The sequence below is a fragment of the Sinocyclocheilus anshuiensis genome, unplaced genomic scaffold (assembly GCF_001515605.1).
Source record: "Sinocyclocheilus anshuiensis isolate Anshui unplaced genomic scaffold, SAMN03320099.WGS_v1.1 scaffold251, whole genome shotgun sequence".
NCBI classification, from domain to species: Eukaryota; Metazoa; Chordata; class Actinopteri; order Cypriniformes; family Cyprinidae; genus Sinocyclocheilus; species Sinocyclocheilus anshuiensis.
The window spans coordinates 8,701-30,548 of NW_015549579.1; the positions used below are offsets into that span (position 1 = coordinate 8,701).

General features: G+C 37.6%; 1 protein-coding gene across 1 annotated transcript in view; it reads left to right on the forward strand.

The window, feature by feature from the left end:
- The first annotated feature begins 6,836 nt into the window (after positions 1–6,836).
- The window catches only part of LOC107657571 (aromatic-L-amino-acid decarboxylase), a 20,270-nt gene continuing 5,258 nt past the window's right edge, over positions 6,837–21,848 (forward strand). Inside the window, exons 1-8 of the mRNA XM_016445722.1 lie at positions 6,837–6,984; positions 8,966–9,174; positions 10,725–10,838; positions 11,469–11,588; positions 13,738–13,872; positions 14,225–14,401; positions 16,386–16,453; positions 17,823–17,899. Of these exons, the coding sequence (XP_016301208.1) occupies positions 8,974–9,174; positions 10,725–10,838; positions 11,469–11,588; positions 13,738–13,872; positions 14,225–14,401; positions 16,386–16,453; positions 17,823–17,899 (892 nt within the window). The 5' untranslated portion in view covers positions 6,837–6,984; positions 8,966–8,973. The remainder of the gene's footprint in view (positions 6,985–8,965; positions 9,175–10,724; positions 10,839–11,468; positions 11,589–13,737; positions 13,873–14,224; positions 14,402–16,385; positions 16,454–17,822; positions 17,900–21,848) is intronic.

Below are 21,848 nucleotides of genomic sequence, written 5' to 3' on the forward strand. Positions count from 1 at the left end.
AAGTATTAAATATGACTATATTTCAAGCCATACGACAGTATTGTATTCGAGACCGCAAGAAGGTGTCCAAATGTTCCCGTGTGCATGACAACTCAAGAGTCCAGTCTTGAGTACTAAAACACTGCCACATGATAGCTTTGTGTGAGGAACCATCTGAAATTTTGACGTCAAGCCAAGCTTACGTCTAACTCGTATCCGCTAAAAAAAGAAAATATTTTGGAAAGACATGAAGGTGAAAAATTATGGTCAAATGTAGTTTTTGAGTGAACTATTCCTTTAAACATGAGTACAAGAACATGGCCTGACATCACCACCACATCCTTTAGGAACGGTGCCTTGATTTTAAAGAGGAGTCTGTTGAGTAATAACCACTAAACCCTCTGCTGGGAACTCTGCTGTGGGTCGCAGTCTATCAGGAGCTAGATCAACAAACTGGAATCTTTAGAACTGCTGTTATCTTCAGTCCCAGCTCCAGTCTGTTTTTGTTGTTGACGTTCTAGTTTTCTCTCCATGTTTCGAAAGATTGTTTCGAGGACAGCACACTGTGAAGCTCGGGCTAAGAACACCCACAGAAAGATGGGGTTCGAATTTATAATCTGCCTTGTCCATGGTAGCAGTAGGAACAACGGATTTGCAAAGATTTTTTATTTTTTTTGTACTTGTGACGCAATGTAAAGAAAGAGCCATGTTTTTAGTTTGTACCTATATTGTATTAAACTAGATAGAGAGGGCATAGCCACCATGTCTACAAGTTCACCCAAGATATCAGTGCATAGTTAAATGCAAACGATGCAATCATTTTTAAATATTGCTTCAACAAATTTATTTATTTATCTGGATTTGATTACTTGAAATATAGTTTCGTTTTTTCTCAGCGCTGTTCAATAATATTCTTCCACAATTTTGTGAATTTTTTGGACCTCAGTTATTAACTACAAACCCTTTCTTGAATCTTTTAGCACTAATTCTTCATCAACATCCTACTGTAGAACACCGTCTTCATGGTCTTTTTTAATGGTAGAGTCAGTAAAGCCTGTTCAATGGGTTGTACTGTTGTGTACATTGCTGTCAATTGTTAATCTGACACTATATTGAAAACACATCTTTTGGAAAAATGTTCCAGTGGACAAAAACACAAGTTAGCACATGATATGGTGCAGCCCATTGAACAGACATGCATTGTACATGTATTCCAGACAGCTTTGTTTCCATTCACGTTAGATGAACTATGGTGTCTACACAATTAAGGTCTATTTTGCAATTTCATATTGTTGTCTATAAAAAATAGTAGTCACAAAGTAACATTAAGCTGTTCATTCATAGATGTATTCTAAGATATATGTAATTCATGTCATCTCATTTAAGTAAGGGATAATGTACAATCAAAGGTTTTCGAAAAAAAAAAAAAAATCTCAAAAGGGCAATCCTGATATTTTAACTGTACATTATGCTGCTTATTACATGGCTACTTACAAATAAAAAGTAAATTAAAAATTAAATATTGATTTATTTGACAAGGAATCAAGTATCAAGCATTTCAGAGAGCCGTGTAATAAGGATATGATCTCAGTCTGTCAGGTAGTATTTAGACCTCATTGGATGATTTAACCACAGAAATAGACTGCAGGGCTTAAGTCAGCGCTATTATTATTCACTTGAATATCTTTCTCAGTGTCAGTTAAGTTAATTCAAGCCTTGAGGATGAGTGTATGTCAGTGTTGATTTAGCTGCAGTTTGGGTGGGTCGTACGTTCACCAAAAGACACAAGCATATACACGCAAGCTTTCTGAACTTGACATTATTGTCTTTTATTTTTCAGGGTTTGATAAGTGAAGCTATACAATCAGCCAGCCAAGGACTAAACTAACAACATTTCAGTTATGATGCTATTAATTAGCATATTCTGCAACCAGTTTCGATATATTATAATTCTAGTGTAACAGTATATGAGGAATTTTTCCGCCTGGTTCAGACAGATGGATGTATTGAGTTTAGAGGTTATATGATTTTTTTTTTCTGAGATCATCTAACAATAAAAAAAAAAGAAAGGAAAAAACCCCCACAATTTTTGGATTTTGCCAGTGAGGAAGTTAAGTTGAGGCTAGTTTACTATATGTTATTGGTGAATCACCTGTGTGAGTAAAATTGATCTGTAGGATAGTCTGAGTACCATTAGCGCTTAACCTACTTAACTAGTTGGCCGTTCAGTCTAAAAGTGAGTGTGAGCAGGATGTTTGTTCATAATCCAGACACTCTGGGAGTTAATACAGCAATACATTACAGTCACGTTGTCTGTATGCATTTATTTCATTTGCAGCATTGTTTCATTTTTACATATATCATGTAACATTATAGTTACACTCCATTCATGTACAACTGTTCTAGTTTGTAGATACCACACTGAATTTTTGGATACAGTTTTTTTTTTTCTTTCCACAATGGCATATAAAATGAAGAAACTTGACTTATTTTAGTGCATTTTTATTATTTGGTTAAGTGTGTAAATATTGAATCTATTCTATTTTGTGTTGCTTTGTCATGCTAATTGACCTTAAAGAATATGTTATGTTTGCATTGAGCTGATGGAAAACTGGACTTTGAACTCCTTTAGTCATTGAAGGTCATTATTAAGCTAAATTGCTGTTTTAAAAACTCACTTATTCTTACAAATACACTTATTATGAAAACGCTAATAAATGTATGCCTTGTAGATATTGTAGAAATGTTACTTTAATATGAATCAAAGACAGATGTGTTTTTTTCTTTTTTGCATTTTCTCCATTGTTGTTTGAAAGAATCTGGTAGCAGCATTTGCGAAATGTGTGATCTGTTGAGAGTTTATCAGTGAAAGAAATAAATGTAATTTTTATATTTAAAAGAAATGAATGTAACTGGGTTGCTCAGGGTTGAAGTGGAGGCTGTTTAAAACTGGTCCTGTGGACCAGCAAGACTTCTTCTCTGTATTTTTCTTTTTATTAAACTAACAGTGTACTTCTTTTTATTGAGTCCACACCAGACCTTTATTATTTCCCCCTTTTTCTCTTAATGAATCTCTGGCTTTCAAGATATTCTAGTTTCGTCTGCAACATCTGTAGAATGAGTTGTATCATATAGCTTCCACCCTTTCTTAAAGGGATAGTTCACCTAAAAATTAAACATTTACTTACCCTCAAGTCGTTTCAAGCTGCTTTTTTGCCCATACAGTGGAACAGAGCAGCTTGGACATTCTGCTATATCACTCCTTTTGTACTCCATATACAAACTTTTCTTTTTTTTGGATGAACTATTCCTTTAAAAATTGTGTATATCAGGTGCCTCGAAACCCTACGGTCCATCCTCTCTCTTCACTAATGTCGACCTGAGAGGGTGTTCCTACTCAGGTTATGGTTACTGATCTGGAATTTGTGACCATTTGTCACTAGTATCAGTTCTGATGAAAGAGGAGGTCATGCTTTTGATTACACGGTTCATGTTACAGAGTAATTGCATTATACATAAATAGCAATTTGTAATGAACTTAATGTGTAATTCTGTGGATCTGCTTTTAATTATTGCTATTGTCATGAATCATAACAACATCTAACGCGTGTAACATGGACGCTGTAATGTAAAGCAGTACTTCTGACTTTTTTCATGCCATAATCAGAACCTTCTCCCAACTGTCAGTAATATTTCCTGAGCTTTGCGCATGTTTTCTCAATGCAAAAAAATATCATGACCATAAATGTAAGTAATATAGAAGTAAATATGAATCTATGTCTTTCAGGGAATGAAACAAACAAACAAACAAACAAACAAACAAAAACATGGATAGAAAAAAAAGGTTTCTTCTTTTCAGATTCTGTATTGATGTGTTCTGCTTGGTTCTGTAAATAGCTGAATGGCTTACAAATTCTAATTGTAACATTTTCAGGTATTTTTGTACAAATAAGGGACTGATATATTCCGTTTAGAATAAAACATTGATTGATATCTCAAAGTGTGTTGATATTATCCTAACAAGCAAACATTACACACTTACAGTTTTCATATGATTAAGTGACTAGCACTTTATACTTGTGTTGTAGGACTTTGTAAGATGCTTACTGTTAAGGGAACTGTAATGTGGGGTTTGGGTTTTGTTTCTTGTTCATGTTTTCATGTCTTTTATTTTGTAGTTTAGTCATACTCCCTGTTTGTGTCATGCTTCCCTTGCCCTCATGTATTCATGCCATTGGTTCTCTTGTTCATTGTGTCATGTTCTGATTGGTTGTCTTAGTCATGTGTCTTGTTTCCCATTGGTTTGTTCTTGTCTTGTGACCCTCTTGTTTGCTATAAGTAGCCATCATGTTGCCATTGTCTCTGGTTGTGTATTGATGTTGTAACCCGCTGTCAGTGAGTCTAGTCAAGTCTGTTCTCGTCAAGTCTGTTCATGCCTCGTCAAGTCAAGTCTGTGTCTCTAGTCTTCGTCTTGTCTAGTCAAGTCTGTTCATGTCAAGTCAAGTCTCGGATTATTGTTTGGATGTTTGGATCACCTGTAAATAAACTGCACTTGGGTTCTCATTTACGCTTGCCTTCAGTGGATGATTCGTTACAGATCTGACATGTCATGAACAGACTTGACTAGACATGAACAGACTTGACTTGAACAGACTTGACTTGGCATGAACAGACTTGACGAGGCATAAACAGACTAGACTCACCGACAGCGGGTTACACGACGAGAGACAATGGCAAAATGATGGCTACTTATAGCAAACAAGAGGGTCACAAGATAAGAACAAACCAATGGGAAACAAGACACATGACTAAGACAACCAATCAGAACATGACACAATGAACAAGAGAACCAATGGCATGAATACATGAGGGCAAGGGAAGCATGACACAAACAGGGAGTATGACTAAACTACAAAATAAAAGACATGAAAACATGAACAAGAAACAAAACCCAAACCCCACATTAGAGGAACATGTGACTCTGATTTATTTATTTATTTTTTGCCAACCACCTTCAAGAATGCATTGCTTTAGATAAGGCAGGTTTATTTGCATATTGCATATTTATTTCATACACAGTAATTCATAGTGTTATAAATAAAAACGGACTAAGTGAAGACAATTAACAATTACTATTATTTGTTGTCTTCATTTTGAGAATGATTAAAAAATCAATAATTTTAAATAATGGCCGAAATATTAAATATGAATATAAATACATAATTCACAAAACTGGAAATAGCTCAAGATAAATATTTATTTTAATTTGGATAAAAATAAAAAAAAAAGAATTAAAAATGTGAAAAAGCTCCTGAACAATGCTCAGTGTCTATTGGTATTCTACATTTATTCATTACTAGACAGTTTGTTCTACAAAATATTCCTATATTTTCTTATCAACAGTACAAAGTATTAATATGGCCATATAAAATTTAACATGTGTATTACATTAACAAAATGAATGGTAATTTTTCTAAAAATGGTGCAAACATGTAACTTTAGACTTCAGTCAGTTTCAAATGTGGACTGCAGTCACTGTGACAAATAGCTACACAGATACGCAACAAAGATCACGTTTAATAAAGTTTCTAAATGTTACAGAGACATTATTAGCAGATATTACACAACATTAAACAATAAAACTACATGCTGTATTATTTTGTAGAACCACCTGTTAGATTTTGATGTAAGCCACGTTCATGTCCACTAGGGGGCAGACAAACTCATAAATAGTAAATCTAGTCAATCATCCCCACCTGTTGGTAAAAAGGTTGATTTTTCCTCTGTTTGGTATCAAGTAACTAAACTAGTCCTGTGCAGAATTCATCCATTTTATATTAATTATCAGGTTGTCACTGTGACAACAGCAACTGTACACTGTAAACTGTTGTGTCAGGTAACCAAAAATGTGCTTTAAAGAAGTGGTGAATCGAAATTGGTTCAGCTATTTAAAGATAGCTAATTTAAGATAACAATCTTTTTTTTTTCTTTTTAAAGTGACAGGCACTTTTTAAAGTGATTGACTGAGACTGTGTCACTGACTGAGTTATATAGATGCTCAGTAATTACAGTCTCTCGGTTCCCAGCAAGTTATAAATGCAAGCTGTGTCAATATACAGTATAAGCAGAAGACAGAAATTGGCCTACATTTACATTAAATTTTTATTACCACTTTGGAACTAAAAATCAGACACAATTTTTTAAGGGAGTGGCTTTAACCGATTCATGACTCATATTTTTATTACTTTTATTATTTCAAATAATGTTCTCAGTTTGAGATTTGATGGGTATAAAAAAGGCAGAAAACTTTAAATAATTTGGCAGACATACAATTACAGAATCCATGTTTCGTCACTAAAGGTTTTATTTTTATAAAATGGTTTTGTTGACAGCATACATTGATTAATACAAGGCTAGTCCTGCTGGATGTATTCAGTATATAGCTTCTGTGGATAGGTTTTCACCCAAATAGCCAGTTTCTGTTCTATAGACTTTGGTTCCAGTGCTAATTCACTCAAGATGTGAGAGGGAAACCTGTGATCTAATGCAGATCTAATGACTAAGTTTACAAGAAAACACATTTATTCCATAATACAATATATTATTGGTATATCGTTGAGTCATTTAAATGAGAAATAGCTGTAAACTGTACAAAGGCACTTCAGATGTCCTTAATAACTACAAAATAACAGTTTAATAAAAAATACTGATGGCTAAGACATTAGATAGGAGGCGACTAAGTTTGTGGAAAGTGAACAGGTTCTCATTAACTCCTTATGAATCAGCTCCTTATGCCCTGCCTGTGTGCGTTGCTCTGAATGAAAGGCTCGTTCTGATTGGCCGTCTGAACAGTGGCAGGGCTGATAAACCCCCAGGCTTCCCTGCTGTTCCACATCACTCTGCTTTGCTCTGTGTGTGTATACGTGTTTTTATATGTGTGTTTGAAACAAACAGAAAGCGTGTAAGGACCTACGAGAGGGAGGACTCTTCTGTTTGCCTGACACTGTAAGTACAATGAAATCAATTAGAGGAAAGAGAGAGATATTATGAGCGTGACACTCGTTCCACAGTCCAGGTACAAGGTCCAAATAGAGGACTATTATGGGATTTTGTCAGGTTGATGACATGTATTACTGCTGAGGTGGATTGTCTTTACTTTCTTTTTCTACATTTTATTTCATATTCTAGAATATTGAGTTTGAAAAAAATGAAGTCACCTTAATGTCAAATGTCAGCAGACTTTAGCTTTTACTCCATTTTTACAGCACCTGCTTCAGTACAACGTGACATGTCATAAAGATATCTGATCTTGGCAACCCATGTGTTTTCTGAGGCTTTTCAAATCAAAATCAGACTGATAATAGTCATTTAAGACGTTATATACATTGTTTTCCCTTAAAAATTCTCATTAGGAACATTAGGACAATAATTGATTCATTAAATGCTTCTTTGCATTTGCTGGTTTGTTTTTATTGAGAAGCATTCCTAATATTCCTATCCTATTTCTATATTAAAAGTGCTTACAAAGTACAAAAATACATTACATTTTTGCACAGACCTTTTTTTTAGGGATAGGCTTAGGGTTGTTGATATGTTTCATGCTTTGTCCTCAGATGCTTAACCTATGTTTGCTTGTTTGTGTGTATGTGTAAAGATTAACAACTTTAATAGTACTTACTGGTGCGTGATCAAAAAGACCAGTCACCTTCTGGATGAGTCATCACGTGCACACACACACACACACACACACACACACACACGCACACGCACTCACAGCCACACTGACACATCTCAATCCATTTGTATTATGTGGATTAGTGTGAAGAGACAACAGGCATACAAATAATTAGTAGTAGCCACTGTGACCAACCCTGCTGACAATTGGTATGGTCTCTTTCTATTACATTTGCTCTAACAAATTCTAACTTAAGGTCAAATTTACCTAGTACATGTGTCCTGTGAGGACAATCAGTGTAATGAATTAAATCAGTAGAATTAGTGTGAATTAGCTGTACCAGTATATTATTAACACTATTGATGGCAAAGTTCATGTCAATGATAAATTATCATTGTTCATTTTTTTATAATATGTATTTGGCAACCTGTGCTGTTCTTATCAGCAGAATATTGCTACTGAGGTGAGGCAATGACATACAGTTTTTGGATTCATTTTCCAAAATTCACACAAATTGAATTGAGAGTGCCTCCATGAGGTCCTGTTTAAAAATAAGCTGCAGGGTTATTATGGTTAACTAAAACTAAAACTATTGAAAATGCTTTTGTTAAATGAATTAAAGTGAAAAGAAAAGAAAAGAAAAGAAAAGAAAAGAAAAGAAAAGAAAAGAAAAGAAAAGAAAAGAAAAGAAAAGCATTAAAATGACTAACTGGAAAAAAAATAATATTAAAAACAATAAAAGTGACAAAAGCATAAATTACATAATAGTAATAATAATGATAATGATAATGATAATGATAATAATAATAATAATAATAATAATAATAATCATTTTAAATTAAACTGAAAATATATATTTTTTAATCTATAAAAAGCTAATTCAATATATTAATGAAACTTTAATAGTATTTATATAGTACTAAAATTTTAAATTAAACTGAAAATATATATTTTTTTAATCTATAAAAAGCTAATTCAATATATTAATGAAACTTTAATAGTATTTATATAGTACTAAAATAATATGATATGATATGCTGTGGTATTATTTCTTTTTTATGCTATGAGAATGCTTACAATAAAAAATGGAAATAATCACTGACACTAATGAACGGTTGAGTATTTTCTATAATTACATTTCATGTCTTGAACATGTGGCCTCTGGCTGTGGTTTTCCTGTTAAGATACTGAGAGTCAGGTTGACCCTGAAAACACTCTCAATAACACTAATATGATTACACCTCTCCTTATTAAAAAGCACATCAGTTTGTCTTTTATTCTCCACTCTGAGGGATTCTACTCCTATTTCAGTTAAAAACATGGACGCTGCAGAGTTCCGGAGACGCGGGAAGGAGATGGTGGACTATGTGGCCGATTATTTAGAGAACATTGAGAAGAGGCAGGTTTACCCTGATGTGGAACCTGGATATCTCAGGTCACTGATTCCTGAGGAAGCCCCAGAGGAGGCAGAGAGCTATGAGGATGTGGTCAAAGACATAGAGAGGGTGATCATGCCAGGGGTGAGTCAGTGCTGACCAGCTATGATACAGTTCCTTTACTTTACAGTCATTACATACTATGGTTTTCAGATCTCAGATCTTGTGTCAAAAGATTTTTAATGACTTGAACTCTGTGAAATCTATTTTTGACTGGTAATATTTCTTTATCCTTCACATATATAATACAAAATGTGTGAATTACCTACTAAAATAGTAAATAATATAAATGTATTCATGTAAAACTTTTAAAAACTTTCATATAATTTTTTTTGTTCTAAAAATCTGCATTATTATACAGTGTACAGTAGCTGAATATACAGTATTGTAGTATGGCTTTGTGTTCACTAACACTTTAGTTTAAGGACCATTTCTCACTATTAACTAGTTGCTTATTAGTATGCATATTACTAGCATACTGGCTGTTTATTAGTACTTATAAAGCACATATTAATGCTTTATTCTGACAACTATACCTAACTATTAATAAACAGTAAATAAAGAGTTTATTGAGGCAAAAGTTTTAGTTGATAGTTAGTTAATAGTGAGAATTGGTCCCCAAACTAAAAAGCAACAAAACATTTGGTGACTTTAACTCAGAACTTTCTGGTTATAGACAGTAGAGCTCTTGTGAAATCTAGTTGAATCTGTCTTTTTAATCTTTGTCTTTGATGGTTTAAATTTATTATAGCAATTTAGAAGCAAAAAAACAAAGCAAGCTTTTGTCAGCTTTTATCTTAAGTTGTGTATATTGCACTTAATGTGACATTAAGTCCATAATTTAAACTGATAGTCTACCAAGCAGTTAACAGATATGATGATGTGGTTATACACTATGTCAAGGATGATGTAACAGCAATGCAAATATTCATAAATTGATATGATTTATCTTGTGCAGATAAAGATACTTTGTTTTACTAACAGGTGACCACATCAAGAGACCCTCAAGGTTTTCTCTCGTTAAACATGCTCAAAGTCTACCTTATGAGGGGCTGGAAGCTGATAGTTAGGAAATGAATCATTAAACTCTAACCTGGGGTCAGAGAAAAGCATCCCCCACCCCTTCATTTCATAGCTCAGAGGAAAAAACAAACACTTTAATTCAGTTGAATGTGTTAACCTTCCCACTGTGTCAAATTAGATCAATTTTCCTTTTCAGAAGTCTTGTTTTAATGGTTGTTTAAAAGTGTGTGCTTGGGCTAATGAATGACTCACAATAGGAAAATCCTGCAAGAGAGACACAGACACACAGTGCCTCAAGCTCTCTCCTCCGCTAAACACATGGAATAATTTCATCTAGCCTTCATAATTACATCTAACCTTTAACGTTCTGAGCGAAAAACCCTGATGTCACTATTACTGAAGTCATAATCCCTTGTTCAAAAGAGCAAAGGTGAACATCAATAGAACAACCAAGCTAAATCTGACAGATCAAAGTTCCCGGTCTTAGGTGGCTCTTTTGCTTCAAAACATGTTATATTACTGTAGCAAATGATTTTAAAAATGATTTTTGGTGTGTTTTCTTTCATGAACACTGAAGACAATTTTTAATTGAATGTTTCTACATGTTTCAGGTGACACACTGGCACAGCCCGTACTTCTATGCATACTTTCCTACTGCCCACTCTTTTCCTGCAATGCTGGCTGATATGCTGTGTGGGGCCATTGGCTGCATTGGATTCTCTTGGGTATGTTTCTCTCTCTCTCTCTCTCTCTCTCTCTCTCTCTCTGTACATCCACCTATCTGTCTATCCATCTAGTTAGCCATCTGTCTGTCCCTCCTTTGAACCATCTATTCATCTATCCATCCATCTTTTTAGCCACCTGCTAGTCTGTTTGTCCATCCATCCATCCATCCATTAATTTAGCAACCTGTCTGTATGTCCATTTTTTGCATTTATCCATTTAGCCATCTGTCTGTCCATCCATCATCCGTCCATCCATCCATCTGCTTTTCCATCCATCCATCTGATTTTCCATCCATCCATCCATCCAACATTCATCTGCTTTTCCATCCAACCATCCAATTTTCCATCCATCCATTCGTTCATCCATCCAACATTCATCTGCTTTTCCATCCATCCAACATTCATCTTCGTTTCCATCCATCCATCCATCCAACATTCATCTGCGTTTCCATCCATCCAACATTCATCTGCCGTCCATCCATCCATCTATCCACTCATCCATTTAGCCACCTGTCGGTCTGTTAATTCTGTATCCATCTGCTTTTCCATCCATCTTCCATCCATTTCATCTTGCAGATTAATTCAAGATTTTATTTATCAATTCATTTGTTAATTTATTTATTTTTGTAGGCAGCGAGTCCTGCCTGTACAGAGCTGGAGACAGTGATGCTGGACTGGCTGGGGAAGATGCTGAAGCTACCAGAAGATTTCTTGGCTGGTACTGAGGGCAGAGGGGGAGGGGTCATCCAGGTAAGATAATAAAGAAAAATATTTTATCTGCTAGTAGTGCAAGTTTAAATAAAGATTTACATGGTATCACTTATACAGTGTTTTCAACCAAGGGTCCATGAGGGGGGTCCATGTACTGAAGGGGGTTTATGTAGAAGATAAGATATTATATTATAATAAGATATTATATATATATATATACAGTATATATTTTAAAATTCAAGACATGTCTAACTATGTGATTGCACATTACCTTTAAGCATCTCTTGTTCTGCAAAGGTTGAATCATATTATGAACACACAACAATTACACAACTATCTTTATTCCTATCAGAATCTTGTGCCCAGTGTCAAAATGTGGACATTTTAAACCACTTTAATGCCACCTGGGCAACCTTAATCCATGTTTACGGGCAATTTCTTTTGAACAATAACAAATATCAAGCACATGTCCCACACAACAATTTGTTTGTCATTGATTTCTTCTCTAGGCCCTGCAAATTGTTATGTCCTGTAGAAATTGCCTTTTAAGACATCAACTACACATGAGAGGAGCCAGTCAGGCGGACGTGCGTTGAGTGCGGTCCGTGATCATTTTGTCACTATGGATGTAGCAGTTGAGCAGCTGTGACCATTTTGAGAGAGACACAGGAAGCACAGCGTATGGAAAGCCCACTGATGACAGTCGGTTTGATGCTCTGTCATTAAGGCCGCTTTGGAGTGTGTGTGTCCTCCTACTGAATGTTTTTTTTCTCTGGGCTTTTCAGAGAGCTCACTATGGCAACAGGCATTATTTTCACTGATAGCGCACACTAATGAGGGAGATTGTGGGTTTTGTAAGCAATGCCTCTCAGCAAAGGTGGACATAGTAGAGAGGGGAGGAGAACAGGTGGAAGTAGAAGATATTTATGAAAGTACAACTAAGCATGTAGAAGTTTTCATGTTTTTGTTGAGTATAATATTTGATACATCAGGCTTTTATGGCTCATATAGGGAAATGTGGAGTTCACGCTCAAGGAGGAAAAAAGGAGTGGAACAAATATTTCAATCTTATTCAGAGGACCAAGCTGAGCAAAAATATGCAATTTGGTGCAGATGCTGATATTTATATGGCCAAAAAAAAAAGATACAATTCTGATAGCTTTTAATGTAAATCAATGAGATCTTTATAGCAGTATAGCAGACTACTTAAATAAAATGCATATAAATATCAACTATCACACTAATCATATAATGCAATGCAAATCAAAGTTCTACAAAAGCCTGATCTATGGTATTTGATGCATTTGAACATTATTTTTCTAAAAAGATTATCTATGAATAATAAAATAAAATAAAATATAGTATAATATTAAATATAATATAATATAATATAATATAATATAATATAAAAGTCCATTTTCAGTCCACTCATCTTGAAATACTACTAACAATATAAACAATATAAATATAAAACTTATATTTACTTTATACAAATCTGTAAAGATTTCCCAGCAAAAAGTTTGCAATGTACCGTGATCTGAGTGAGGATGTTTTTAGAATTAAAACAGATTTTAATAAAAGGCCTTTTACTTGCTACAAGTATCAATCAGATGACAGAAGGCATGTAGTAGATTGGTTTTAGCTAAATTTAGAGGTCTTAGAAATTTGCAAATCTAATATGATACAGAAGGCTTCATAGGGTTAAATATGGTGAAAATGGCATTTAATCAAAGACTTTGGAATTGAAAACACAAGTGTGGCTACAGTTTTCCAGATTATCCCATAAAGTAAACTGAATCATTAGTAATCAGGACGTGTCAGGCTTACGAAGGGAAATCAAAGACAGCTCGTGCCTCACAATGAGTTGAGGTGATCTGTATTGAGGGGTTTCGAGTGGAAGTCTTCTCATTCGCTCATTGTGGACACACAAAACTGTGTGAGAGCTGGAGAGCTGATGAAAATTCATCACCGCTGCATTTACAATGTCTGAGCAGCATCAGGGCATTTTGATTGAGGTTGTTTCGCTCAATGCAATATTTGAAATGAGGGAAATTATGTCTCAAGTAATATTGAACGTCTACCAACTGTGAAACCTGCTCAACATAGACTGCTTTTGAATTTCCATAAACAGCAACATTGTTAAAAGTATCAAGTATAAATACATATAATGTGTTGTTTGTTTGTACAGGGCACTGCCAGTGAAGCCACTCTCATGGCTCTTCTTGCTGCTCGTTCCAAAATCGTCAAACTGATCCAGGCTGACCATCCTGAACGATCTGAGACAGACATTATATCCAAACTTGTCGCCTACTCATCTGATCAGGTAAAACAACAAGCCTGGATGAAAGAGTGCTGCAGAGGTATATTTAGTCTAGACTAATGACCTGCAAGATAATACGCACCATTCAACAGGCACTGTGACAATGGCTTCATGTCCATCTGTAAGTAAGGATGAGTATCTGTTAGTGGGGATGATTAGCAAGAATTCTTATTGAATGGAAATGTCAAATAAAGTGAAAGGGTCATGCAGCAGGATAACGGTGAAGAACCACTTGTTTATGAATGTGCTTAGAGCATATGTGTGTCTAACGGGAAAACATGAATATCTGGTTATGTTTTTTAAAACAAGATCATTAATTGAGAAATGATATGCTAGTGTTTTGTTGATATTTCAGGCACACTCATCGGTGGAGAGGGCAGGTTTGATAGGTGGAGTAAGGATGAAGAAAATGCCCACCGACAGTAAGTTTTCTGTGCGAGGAGCTGCACTGCAGAAAGTTCTAGAAGAGGACAGAGCCGCAGGACTCATACCATTTTTTGTATGTATATCTCTAATAACTACAATCTTCTTTTAAACAGCACAACTATTGTCTTAAGGGTAAGACTTTAGTTCAAAGACCCGGGTTTCACTTTATTTTGATGGTCCCTTTAACACATTCTGTTGACTATAAGTAACGTTGCATCTACAAAGTCTCACTAGAGTGTTAGTAGAGTATTAGTAGAGTGGTAGGGTTAGGGTTAGAATAATTTGACAATTACTTGCCAAGTTGCTTATAGTCGGTAACGTCTGTTGGGAGACCATCACAATAAAGAGTAGGCAGATATTATGCAGACAGTCTACTAATAGTCTAATGAGAGTTAACTGATATACAGTTGTGCACATACATTTACATGTCCCTTGCAGAATATGCAAAATGTTAATAATTAAAAAAAAAATAAGAGGGGTCATGAAAATGGCATGTTATTTTTTATTTAATAATGTCCCGAATAAGCTATTTAAAAGATGTTTATATATTCTCCACAAGACAAAATAATAACTGAATTTATAAAAATTACCCCGTTCAAAAGATTACATACTCATGAATCTTAATACTGTGTGTTGTTTCCTGGATGATCCACGACTGTCTTTCTGTTTTGTGATAGTTTCCAAATTTTGTAATAGCTGTGTATGAGTCCCTCAATTGCCCTCAGTGTGAAAAGATGGATCTCAAAATCATAAAGTCACTGTTGGAAAGGGTTCAAATATGCAGAAGATGCTGGAAAACCAAAGAATGTGCAGGAGCTGGAGGATTTTTCTGAAGAACAGCAGGCAGTTGAACTGCTCAGGACCAACAAGGGACTCATGAACAACTATCACAACACAGAAAAACAGTCATGGATCATTCAGGAAACAACACACAGTATTAAGATTCATGAGTATGTAAACTTTTGAATGGGGACGGGTCATTTTTTATGAATTCAGTTATTATTTTGTCTTGTGGAGAATATATAAACGTCTGTTATGTGAAATTGCTTATTCAGGAGAGTACTAAATAAAAATAACATGCAATTTTCATGATCCCTCTTATTTAGTTAAAATTATTAACATATTTGCATATTCTGCAAGGGGCTTGTAATCTTATGAGCACAACTGTAAAAGGTGCAACGTTACTTATTGTCAACAGAATGTTCAAAAGGGACCATCAAAATATTAACTATTTGCTATTAAATAGTTGCTTATCAGCATGCATATTCCTAACATATTGGCCATTTATTAGTACTTATAAGCACATATTCTGTATGACCATATATTAGATCCTTTACTCTTTTCCCAACCCTAACAACTACCTTACTAACTATCAATATGCTGCAAATTAGAAGTTTATTGAAGCCATATTTAATAGTTAGTTAATAGTGAGAATTGGCCCCCAAACTAAAATGTGACAACCTTAAGAATTATCCTAAGAAACACTACTTTGCTTTATCTATTTAAAATTTGTGTTCACTAAATGCAAACTGCATAATATAGCCAATACATTCATCAAACCAACTACAGATTTTTTTTTTCATCTGTAAAATTTTTTGGAAATGTTTAAATTAGTGACACAGTATATAGGGAAATTCTGATGGTCAGACATGGGGTTTTATATAGTTTCAAGTACAGTAATTAACATTTTTTTTTTTGTTGTATTTTTGACACAAAGGTCCAGTCAACTGGAAAATATCTAGTTTTATTTATTGTTATTGTTATTGTTATTGTTATTATTTTTTAACCCTGACAGGAAATGCTGCAGAATTTGCTCTTGAATCTTAATGATTAACCCTTACCATTAGAACTTCCAGCCGCTATACTGTATATACTGCTATACTGTATATAACAAATGCAAAATTACAGAATCAGTCAACATCATGGTAGAAAGATAGCAGCCACTCAGACTGTTAGAGAGCACAAAATGAGAACAAATTGGACATTTGTCTCTGCTCTTTCTCTGAACCTAACCCCCCCCCCCACACAGACACACACACACACACACCCCGCCTGATGGTAAATCACATCAAAATTTGCTTCTCTTTTAGTTCGCAGACTCTTTCAATTTCAATCCTCATAAATGGCTCCTGGTCAACTTTGACTGCTCTGCAATGTGGTAAGTGTTTAGTGGCTCTATCAGTAAAAAGCATATTTAATTTATTCTCTGACCCGATCTACTGTATCTCAACATGCGATTGGTTGGCTTTGTCAGTCAACAGAGGAAACGGCCCCAGCTGCCCTTTATGTCAGCACCAGGCAAACAAAAATGTTCATGGTTATATAGAGAGAAAATACAAGAAAAGAGAGTATCCAAATTTACCCTGATAATATACAGCAAATATACAGCAAAGATGCATTTAGCTAAATCAAAAGTATAGTCATTTATAATGTTATAAAAGATTTATTTTTTAAATAAATGCTGTTCTTTTGAATTTTTAATTCATCATAGAATGAATCATGGTTCCCAAAATTATTAAGCAGCACAGCTGTTTTTTCTTGAGCACCAAATCAGCATATTAGAATGATTTCCGAAGGATCATGTGACACTGAAGACTGGAGTGATAATGCTTAAAATTCAGCTTTGCTATGACAGGAATACATTATATTTTTAAATGTATAAAAGTAGAATAAAAGTCATTCGAATTGTAGTAATATATCACAATATTACAAAACCAACTTTTCAACGTTAGTGTTTACAGTGGCCCCAAAGTTATTTCAACACTTAAGCCACATTTTAAATATGTACTGTTTGATGTGAATATGTCACTTCATCACATTAGAAAGAAAATAATTAAACTGAGTGCCGTATGCAAACCTTGAAACCCCACCTTGACCCTGCCTTGACTAAATGGCAATAAAGTGAACCTTAAACCTTGAACCTTAAAACAAATGATGCAAATCCTTTTCTAAGAACTAACTTAGCCAATGACCATAAGTGTATTAGGTATTGTAAATACATAAAATAGATACATACATTCATAGAGATGTGCTGCACATATAAAAAGGTTAATTCGTATAGCAAAATGTGATTTTTTTTGTGTGTTTTTGTGTGTCTAGACACACACTCTTTGTGTGTCTAATGTTACATTTGGTTTGTGAGCCAAACTGATACTTTTAAATGACGCTAGATGATAGATAGATAAATAAATAAATAAATAAATCAATCAATCAATCAATCAATCAAAACAGAAAAACAGACACACAAAAACTGTAAAATAATGAATGTAATAAAACGCTTTTTTTCATTGTCTCTTATTGAACGGTATGTTGTGCTAACTTTGCTTAAAAATCCAGATAAAGCATTTGAATACATTTATTGAGTTGTATTTTACTTTTTGTGAACTCTGGATACACAGTTTAATACCAATAGGATATTAGTTAGCTATTACTGAACATTCAAATAATAATGATATATGCTGTATGCACAATAATGTCATATGACTGTTGCCTCCTACACTGTGATGAAGGTGAATGTCCCTGTGCAGGGTGAAGAAAAGATCAGACATCATTGGAGCATTTAAAATGGAGCCGCTTTATCTGAAGCATGATCACCAAGAGTCAGGTAACCAATCAGCACTTTGCACTGCATACATTATTTCTTATTTTATTTTGCTCAAACATATTTCTGTTAGTTTAGCACTGGAAACTGTCAGTCATTATTGCAAAGAATAAACAATAATAAACTTAATAAAAGACTGAAGTGCATTAGCATGAGGTGTAAAGAGGATGACCATGATCCTCATTAATGAGACATGACGTTTTGTGCTGACATCCACTTTACGTCACATTGAAGGCTCGATCAGATTATTCACCTTAGTGCTCTGCTGTCTTCTGTAAGCCTCTGCGTGCTGCTGGTAAACAACAGCTTTCTAACCTGCTACACTGACCTCAAGTTGATTTAAGAGTATTTTTGCATGTATTGTGCATTTGTGTGGCTATTTGGCAACAATACAATATTTCACATATATGCTGGAAGTTATATATATCAAATACACGGTCCCTAAAAAATATTTGGACACCAAATACACACTTAAAAATGTATAAACATGATACCATTATTAAACCAAGAGACTTTTATTTTAGGATAGATAGATAGATAGATAGATAGATGATAGATAGATAGATAGATAGATAGATAGATAGATAGATAGTATTAATAGATAATTAATAGTTAATGCTATAAACTCCACGTATGGTTACTATGCTAGAACATCCATGTGAACCTGACTTCATATATTCACTAAAACCGTCTCGAGGTTACGTATGTAACCATGGTTCCCCGAAGGGAAAGAGACACTGCGTCAACGCTTTGGGAATGCCCCCGGCGAGACCTGTACTGAAGCATGTGTGAAAACAGTCCAATAGAGAAGCGAGACGTCACGAGCGGGGCGACGTGAGCAACAAGGAAGCATAAAGGCGCATCCGCCAAATGCACATGTTAGCTTCTGTGGAAGCGAGCGCCTGCAGGGATGCAGGGAGTATGGCAGGGAGACACAGCGTCTCGTTCCCTTCGGGGAACCATGGCTACATACGTAACCACGAGATGTTCCCCTTCAGGAACTCGAGCTGCGTTAAACGCTTTGGGAACGAGAATACCCACTGTGCCATATGAGCAAGTCCCTGTCTGATAAGTGTCTGGCGAGCACATCAAGACGAGATAACTTGGGACCCCGGGGTTAGTGTCAGGTCCAAACTGTAAAATCGGACAAATGTGTGCGGAGAGGACCAGCCCGCTACAGCACAAATATCCTGGAGGGCCACGCCCACTGATAAGGCCTTGGATGCTGCCATACTCCGGGTCGAGTGCGCTCTGACCCCCATCGATGACAGGAGGCCAGAGGACTCATAGGCCAGTGTGATGGTTTCAACCACCCACGACTCATGGTTTGCTTGGTCGTTGGAACCCCTTTCTTAGGCGGACCGAAGCAAATTAATAACTGATCTGCCTTACGCCACTGGGCAGCTCTGTGGATGTAAGCGTCCAGTGCTTGCACTGGACAGAGTAGATTGAGTCTTTCCTGGCCTGCTTCCTGGAAGGGGGGAGGACAGAAGGCTTGTAGTACTATGGGACCCGGTGAAGAGGTGGGCACCTTAGGGACATAAAGAAACGCCCTAACCATGCCCGGGGCGAATTCCAGGCACGACACTGCGAGTGCCTGAAGGTCCCCTATCCTCTTCAGCGAGGATATAGCAAGGAGGAAGACTGTCTTCAACGTGTGGAGCTTGTCAGAGACATCTTCAATGGGTTCGAAAGGAGCATTGCACAAAGCCTCCAGAAGCACCGCCAGGTCCCACAAGGGCACCTTGGTGTGCTGTACTGGCCTCAGCCTCCGGGTGCCACGAAGGAAACGTGTAACTAACGGGTGCTTCCCCAATGATTGACCACACAGAAGGGTGTGGTAAGCAGCTATGGCCGCCACGTAAACCTTCAGAGTGGAGGGGGATAACCCTGCGGAAAAATGCTCCTGCAGAAACTCCAGAACTGAACCAACTGGGCAGTTGACTGGGTCTTGGAGTCGCTTTCTGCACCAAGAAGTGAAAAGCTTCCACTTCAAGGTGTACAGTTTCCTCGTGGTGGGAGCTCTGGACTGGAGTATGGTCTCAGCAACCTCAGTTGAGAGACCGGATGCTATGAGCTGTACTCTCTCAGGGGCCACGCCCACAACTTCCATAACTCCGGGCAGGGGTGAAGGATGGTGCACCCCGCCTGAGAGAGGAGGTCCGTCCTGATCAGAATCTCCAGCGGAGAGCCGTCAAGGAGGGACACAAGGTCCGAGAACCACACTCGGGCCGGCTAGAACCGGGCTACCAGCAGCAGACGGACCCCGTCCCGGCGTACTCTCTCCAGAATTCCCGGGAGCAGAGTGATCGGGGGAAAAGCGTAGCCTCGGCCACGTCTGTACCATGGCACCAGCCTGTAAAGGGGGCGCAAGCGCAGACCCCCCTGCTGGTTGATGTAGGAGACCACCAATGTGTTGTCCTCTTAGGTCTAGAAGGAAGTGTTTTAGAGCTCGAAACATGGCCAACATCTCCAGGCAGTTGATGTGCCACGTGAGATGATGGCCTTCCCACAGACCTCGGGCAGAGAGGCCACTCATGACCATTCCCCAACCCGTGAGGGAGGCGTCCGCCGTTAGCGTTACACGATGACAAGGAGTCCCCAGCGACGGGCCTTGAGACAGGAACCAAGGTTTCTTCCACATGTCTAAGGCACGTAAGCATTGCCGCGTGACCTTGATCGTGCGAAGTGGGTTCCCCCTCGGGGGAAACTGAGCCACCACTGCAAGGGTCTCATGTACAACAGGCCAAAAGGTATCACGTTGGACGCAGCTGCCATCAGACCCAACAGTCTCTGACACTGTTTGACAGTGAGTGACTGGACTTCTCTCACTCCCCTCACGGCTGTGAGAATCGCTTCGATATGAGCAGGAGACAACTGTGTCTGCATCGTTGTCGAATCCCACACCACGCCCAGATAAGTGGTCCTCTGTAATGGAGAAAGCACACTTTTCTTGACGTTTAGCCGTAACCCCAGCTCTTTCATATGGGCGAGGATGACATCTCGATGCCGAGACGCCATCTGCTCTGACTGAGCTAATGTCAACCAATTGTCGATGTTATTCAGTATGTGGATGTCCTGGAGTCGCAATGGAGCCAGGGCATCATCCACACACTTCGTGAAAGTGTGCTTTCCCGTGCCGTACCGTCGCCGGGCGGCATCTGGGAAATTTGCTCGTCGGAGCTCACTGAGCCCTGAAGCACCGGGGGTGGCAGGGGTATCAGTGAAGCCCCCTGAGGGCACTGAGGAGGATCGGGCACCATATACTGAGGTGTGTACCTCTCCTCCCCAGGGTGGGTTGCCCTCAGGGTCCTGACGATGGTATAGTCAAGACCGCTTGGCCGAGTTCAGCGACTACGTCGGATTCTTCTTCCTCCCTATCATCCAGGTCTTTTAGCAGGTCGGCCTGGTATGCCTGCAACACCGCCATAGTGTGCAGACATGCACTGGCCTGACCAGCCGCTGTATAAGCTTTCCCAACCAGGCTGGATGTCAGTTTTACTGGCCTGGTGGGAAGCTTCGGGGCCTTCAGGGATGATGCTGAGGACGGGGAGAGATAGCTCGCTAGTGTCAGCTCCACTGCCGGCATCGCCCCATAACCCTTCTCATTCATTCCCACGATGTTAGAGTAGTTGGTTACTGTTGGGCTGAGTACGGTTTCTCCCACGATCTCAACACCTCGGCATGGAGATCGGAGAAAAATGGAAGGCCCTGGCGTGAAGGTTGTGATCCGGCTTTGAGAAAGCGCTCATCCAGTTTGCTTGTGTCCTGTTTCTCAGCTGGCCAAACGATGTTGAGCTTGGCTACAGCGCGAGTCACAACCTCCACTAGCTCCTCATACACAAGGGACTGTGGTGGCGAGTCCGCAGTTTCCTCCGTGTCGACGCTCATCACATTAGCCTCCTTGGAGGAAGATAGATGAAGCACCTGGCTCTCTCTCCAAGGGGACGAA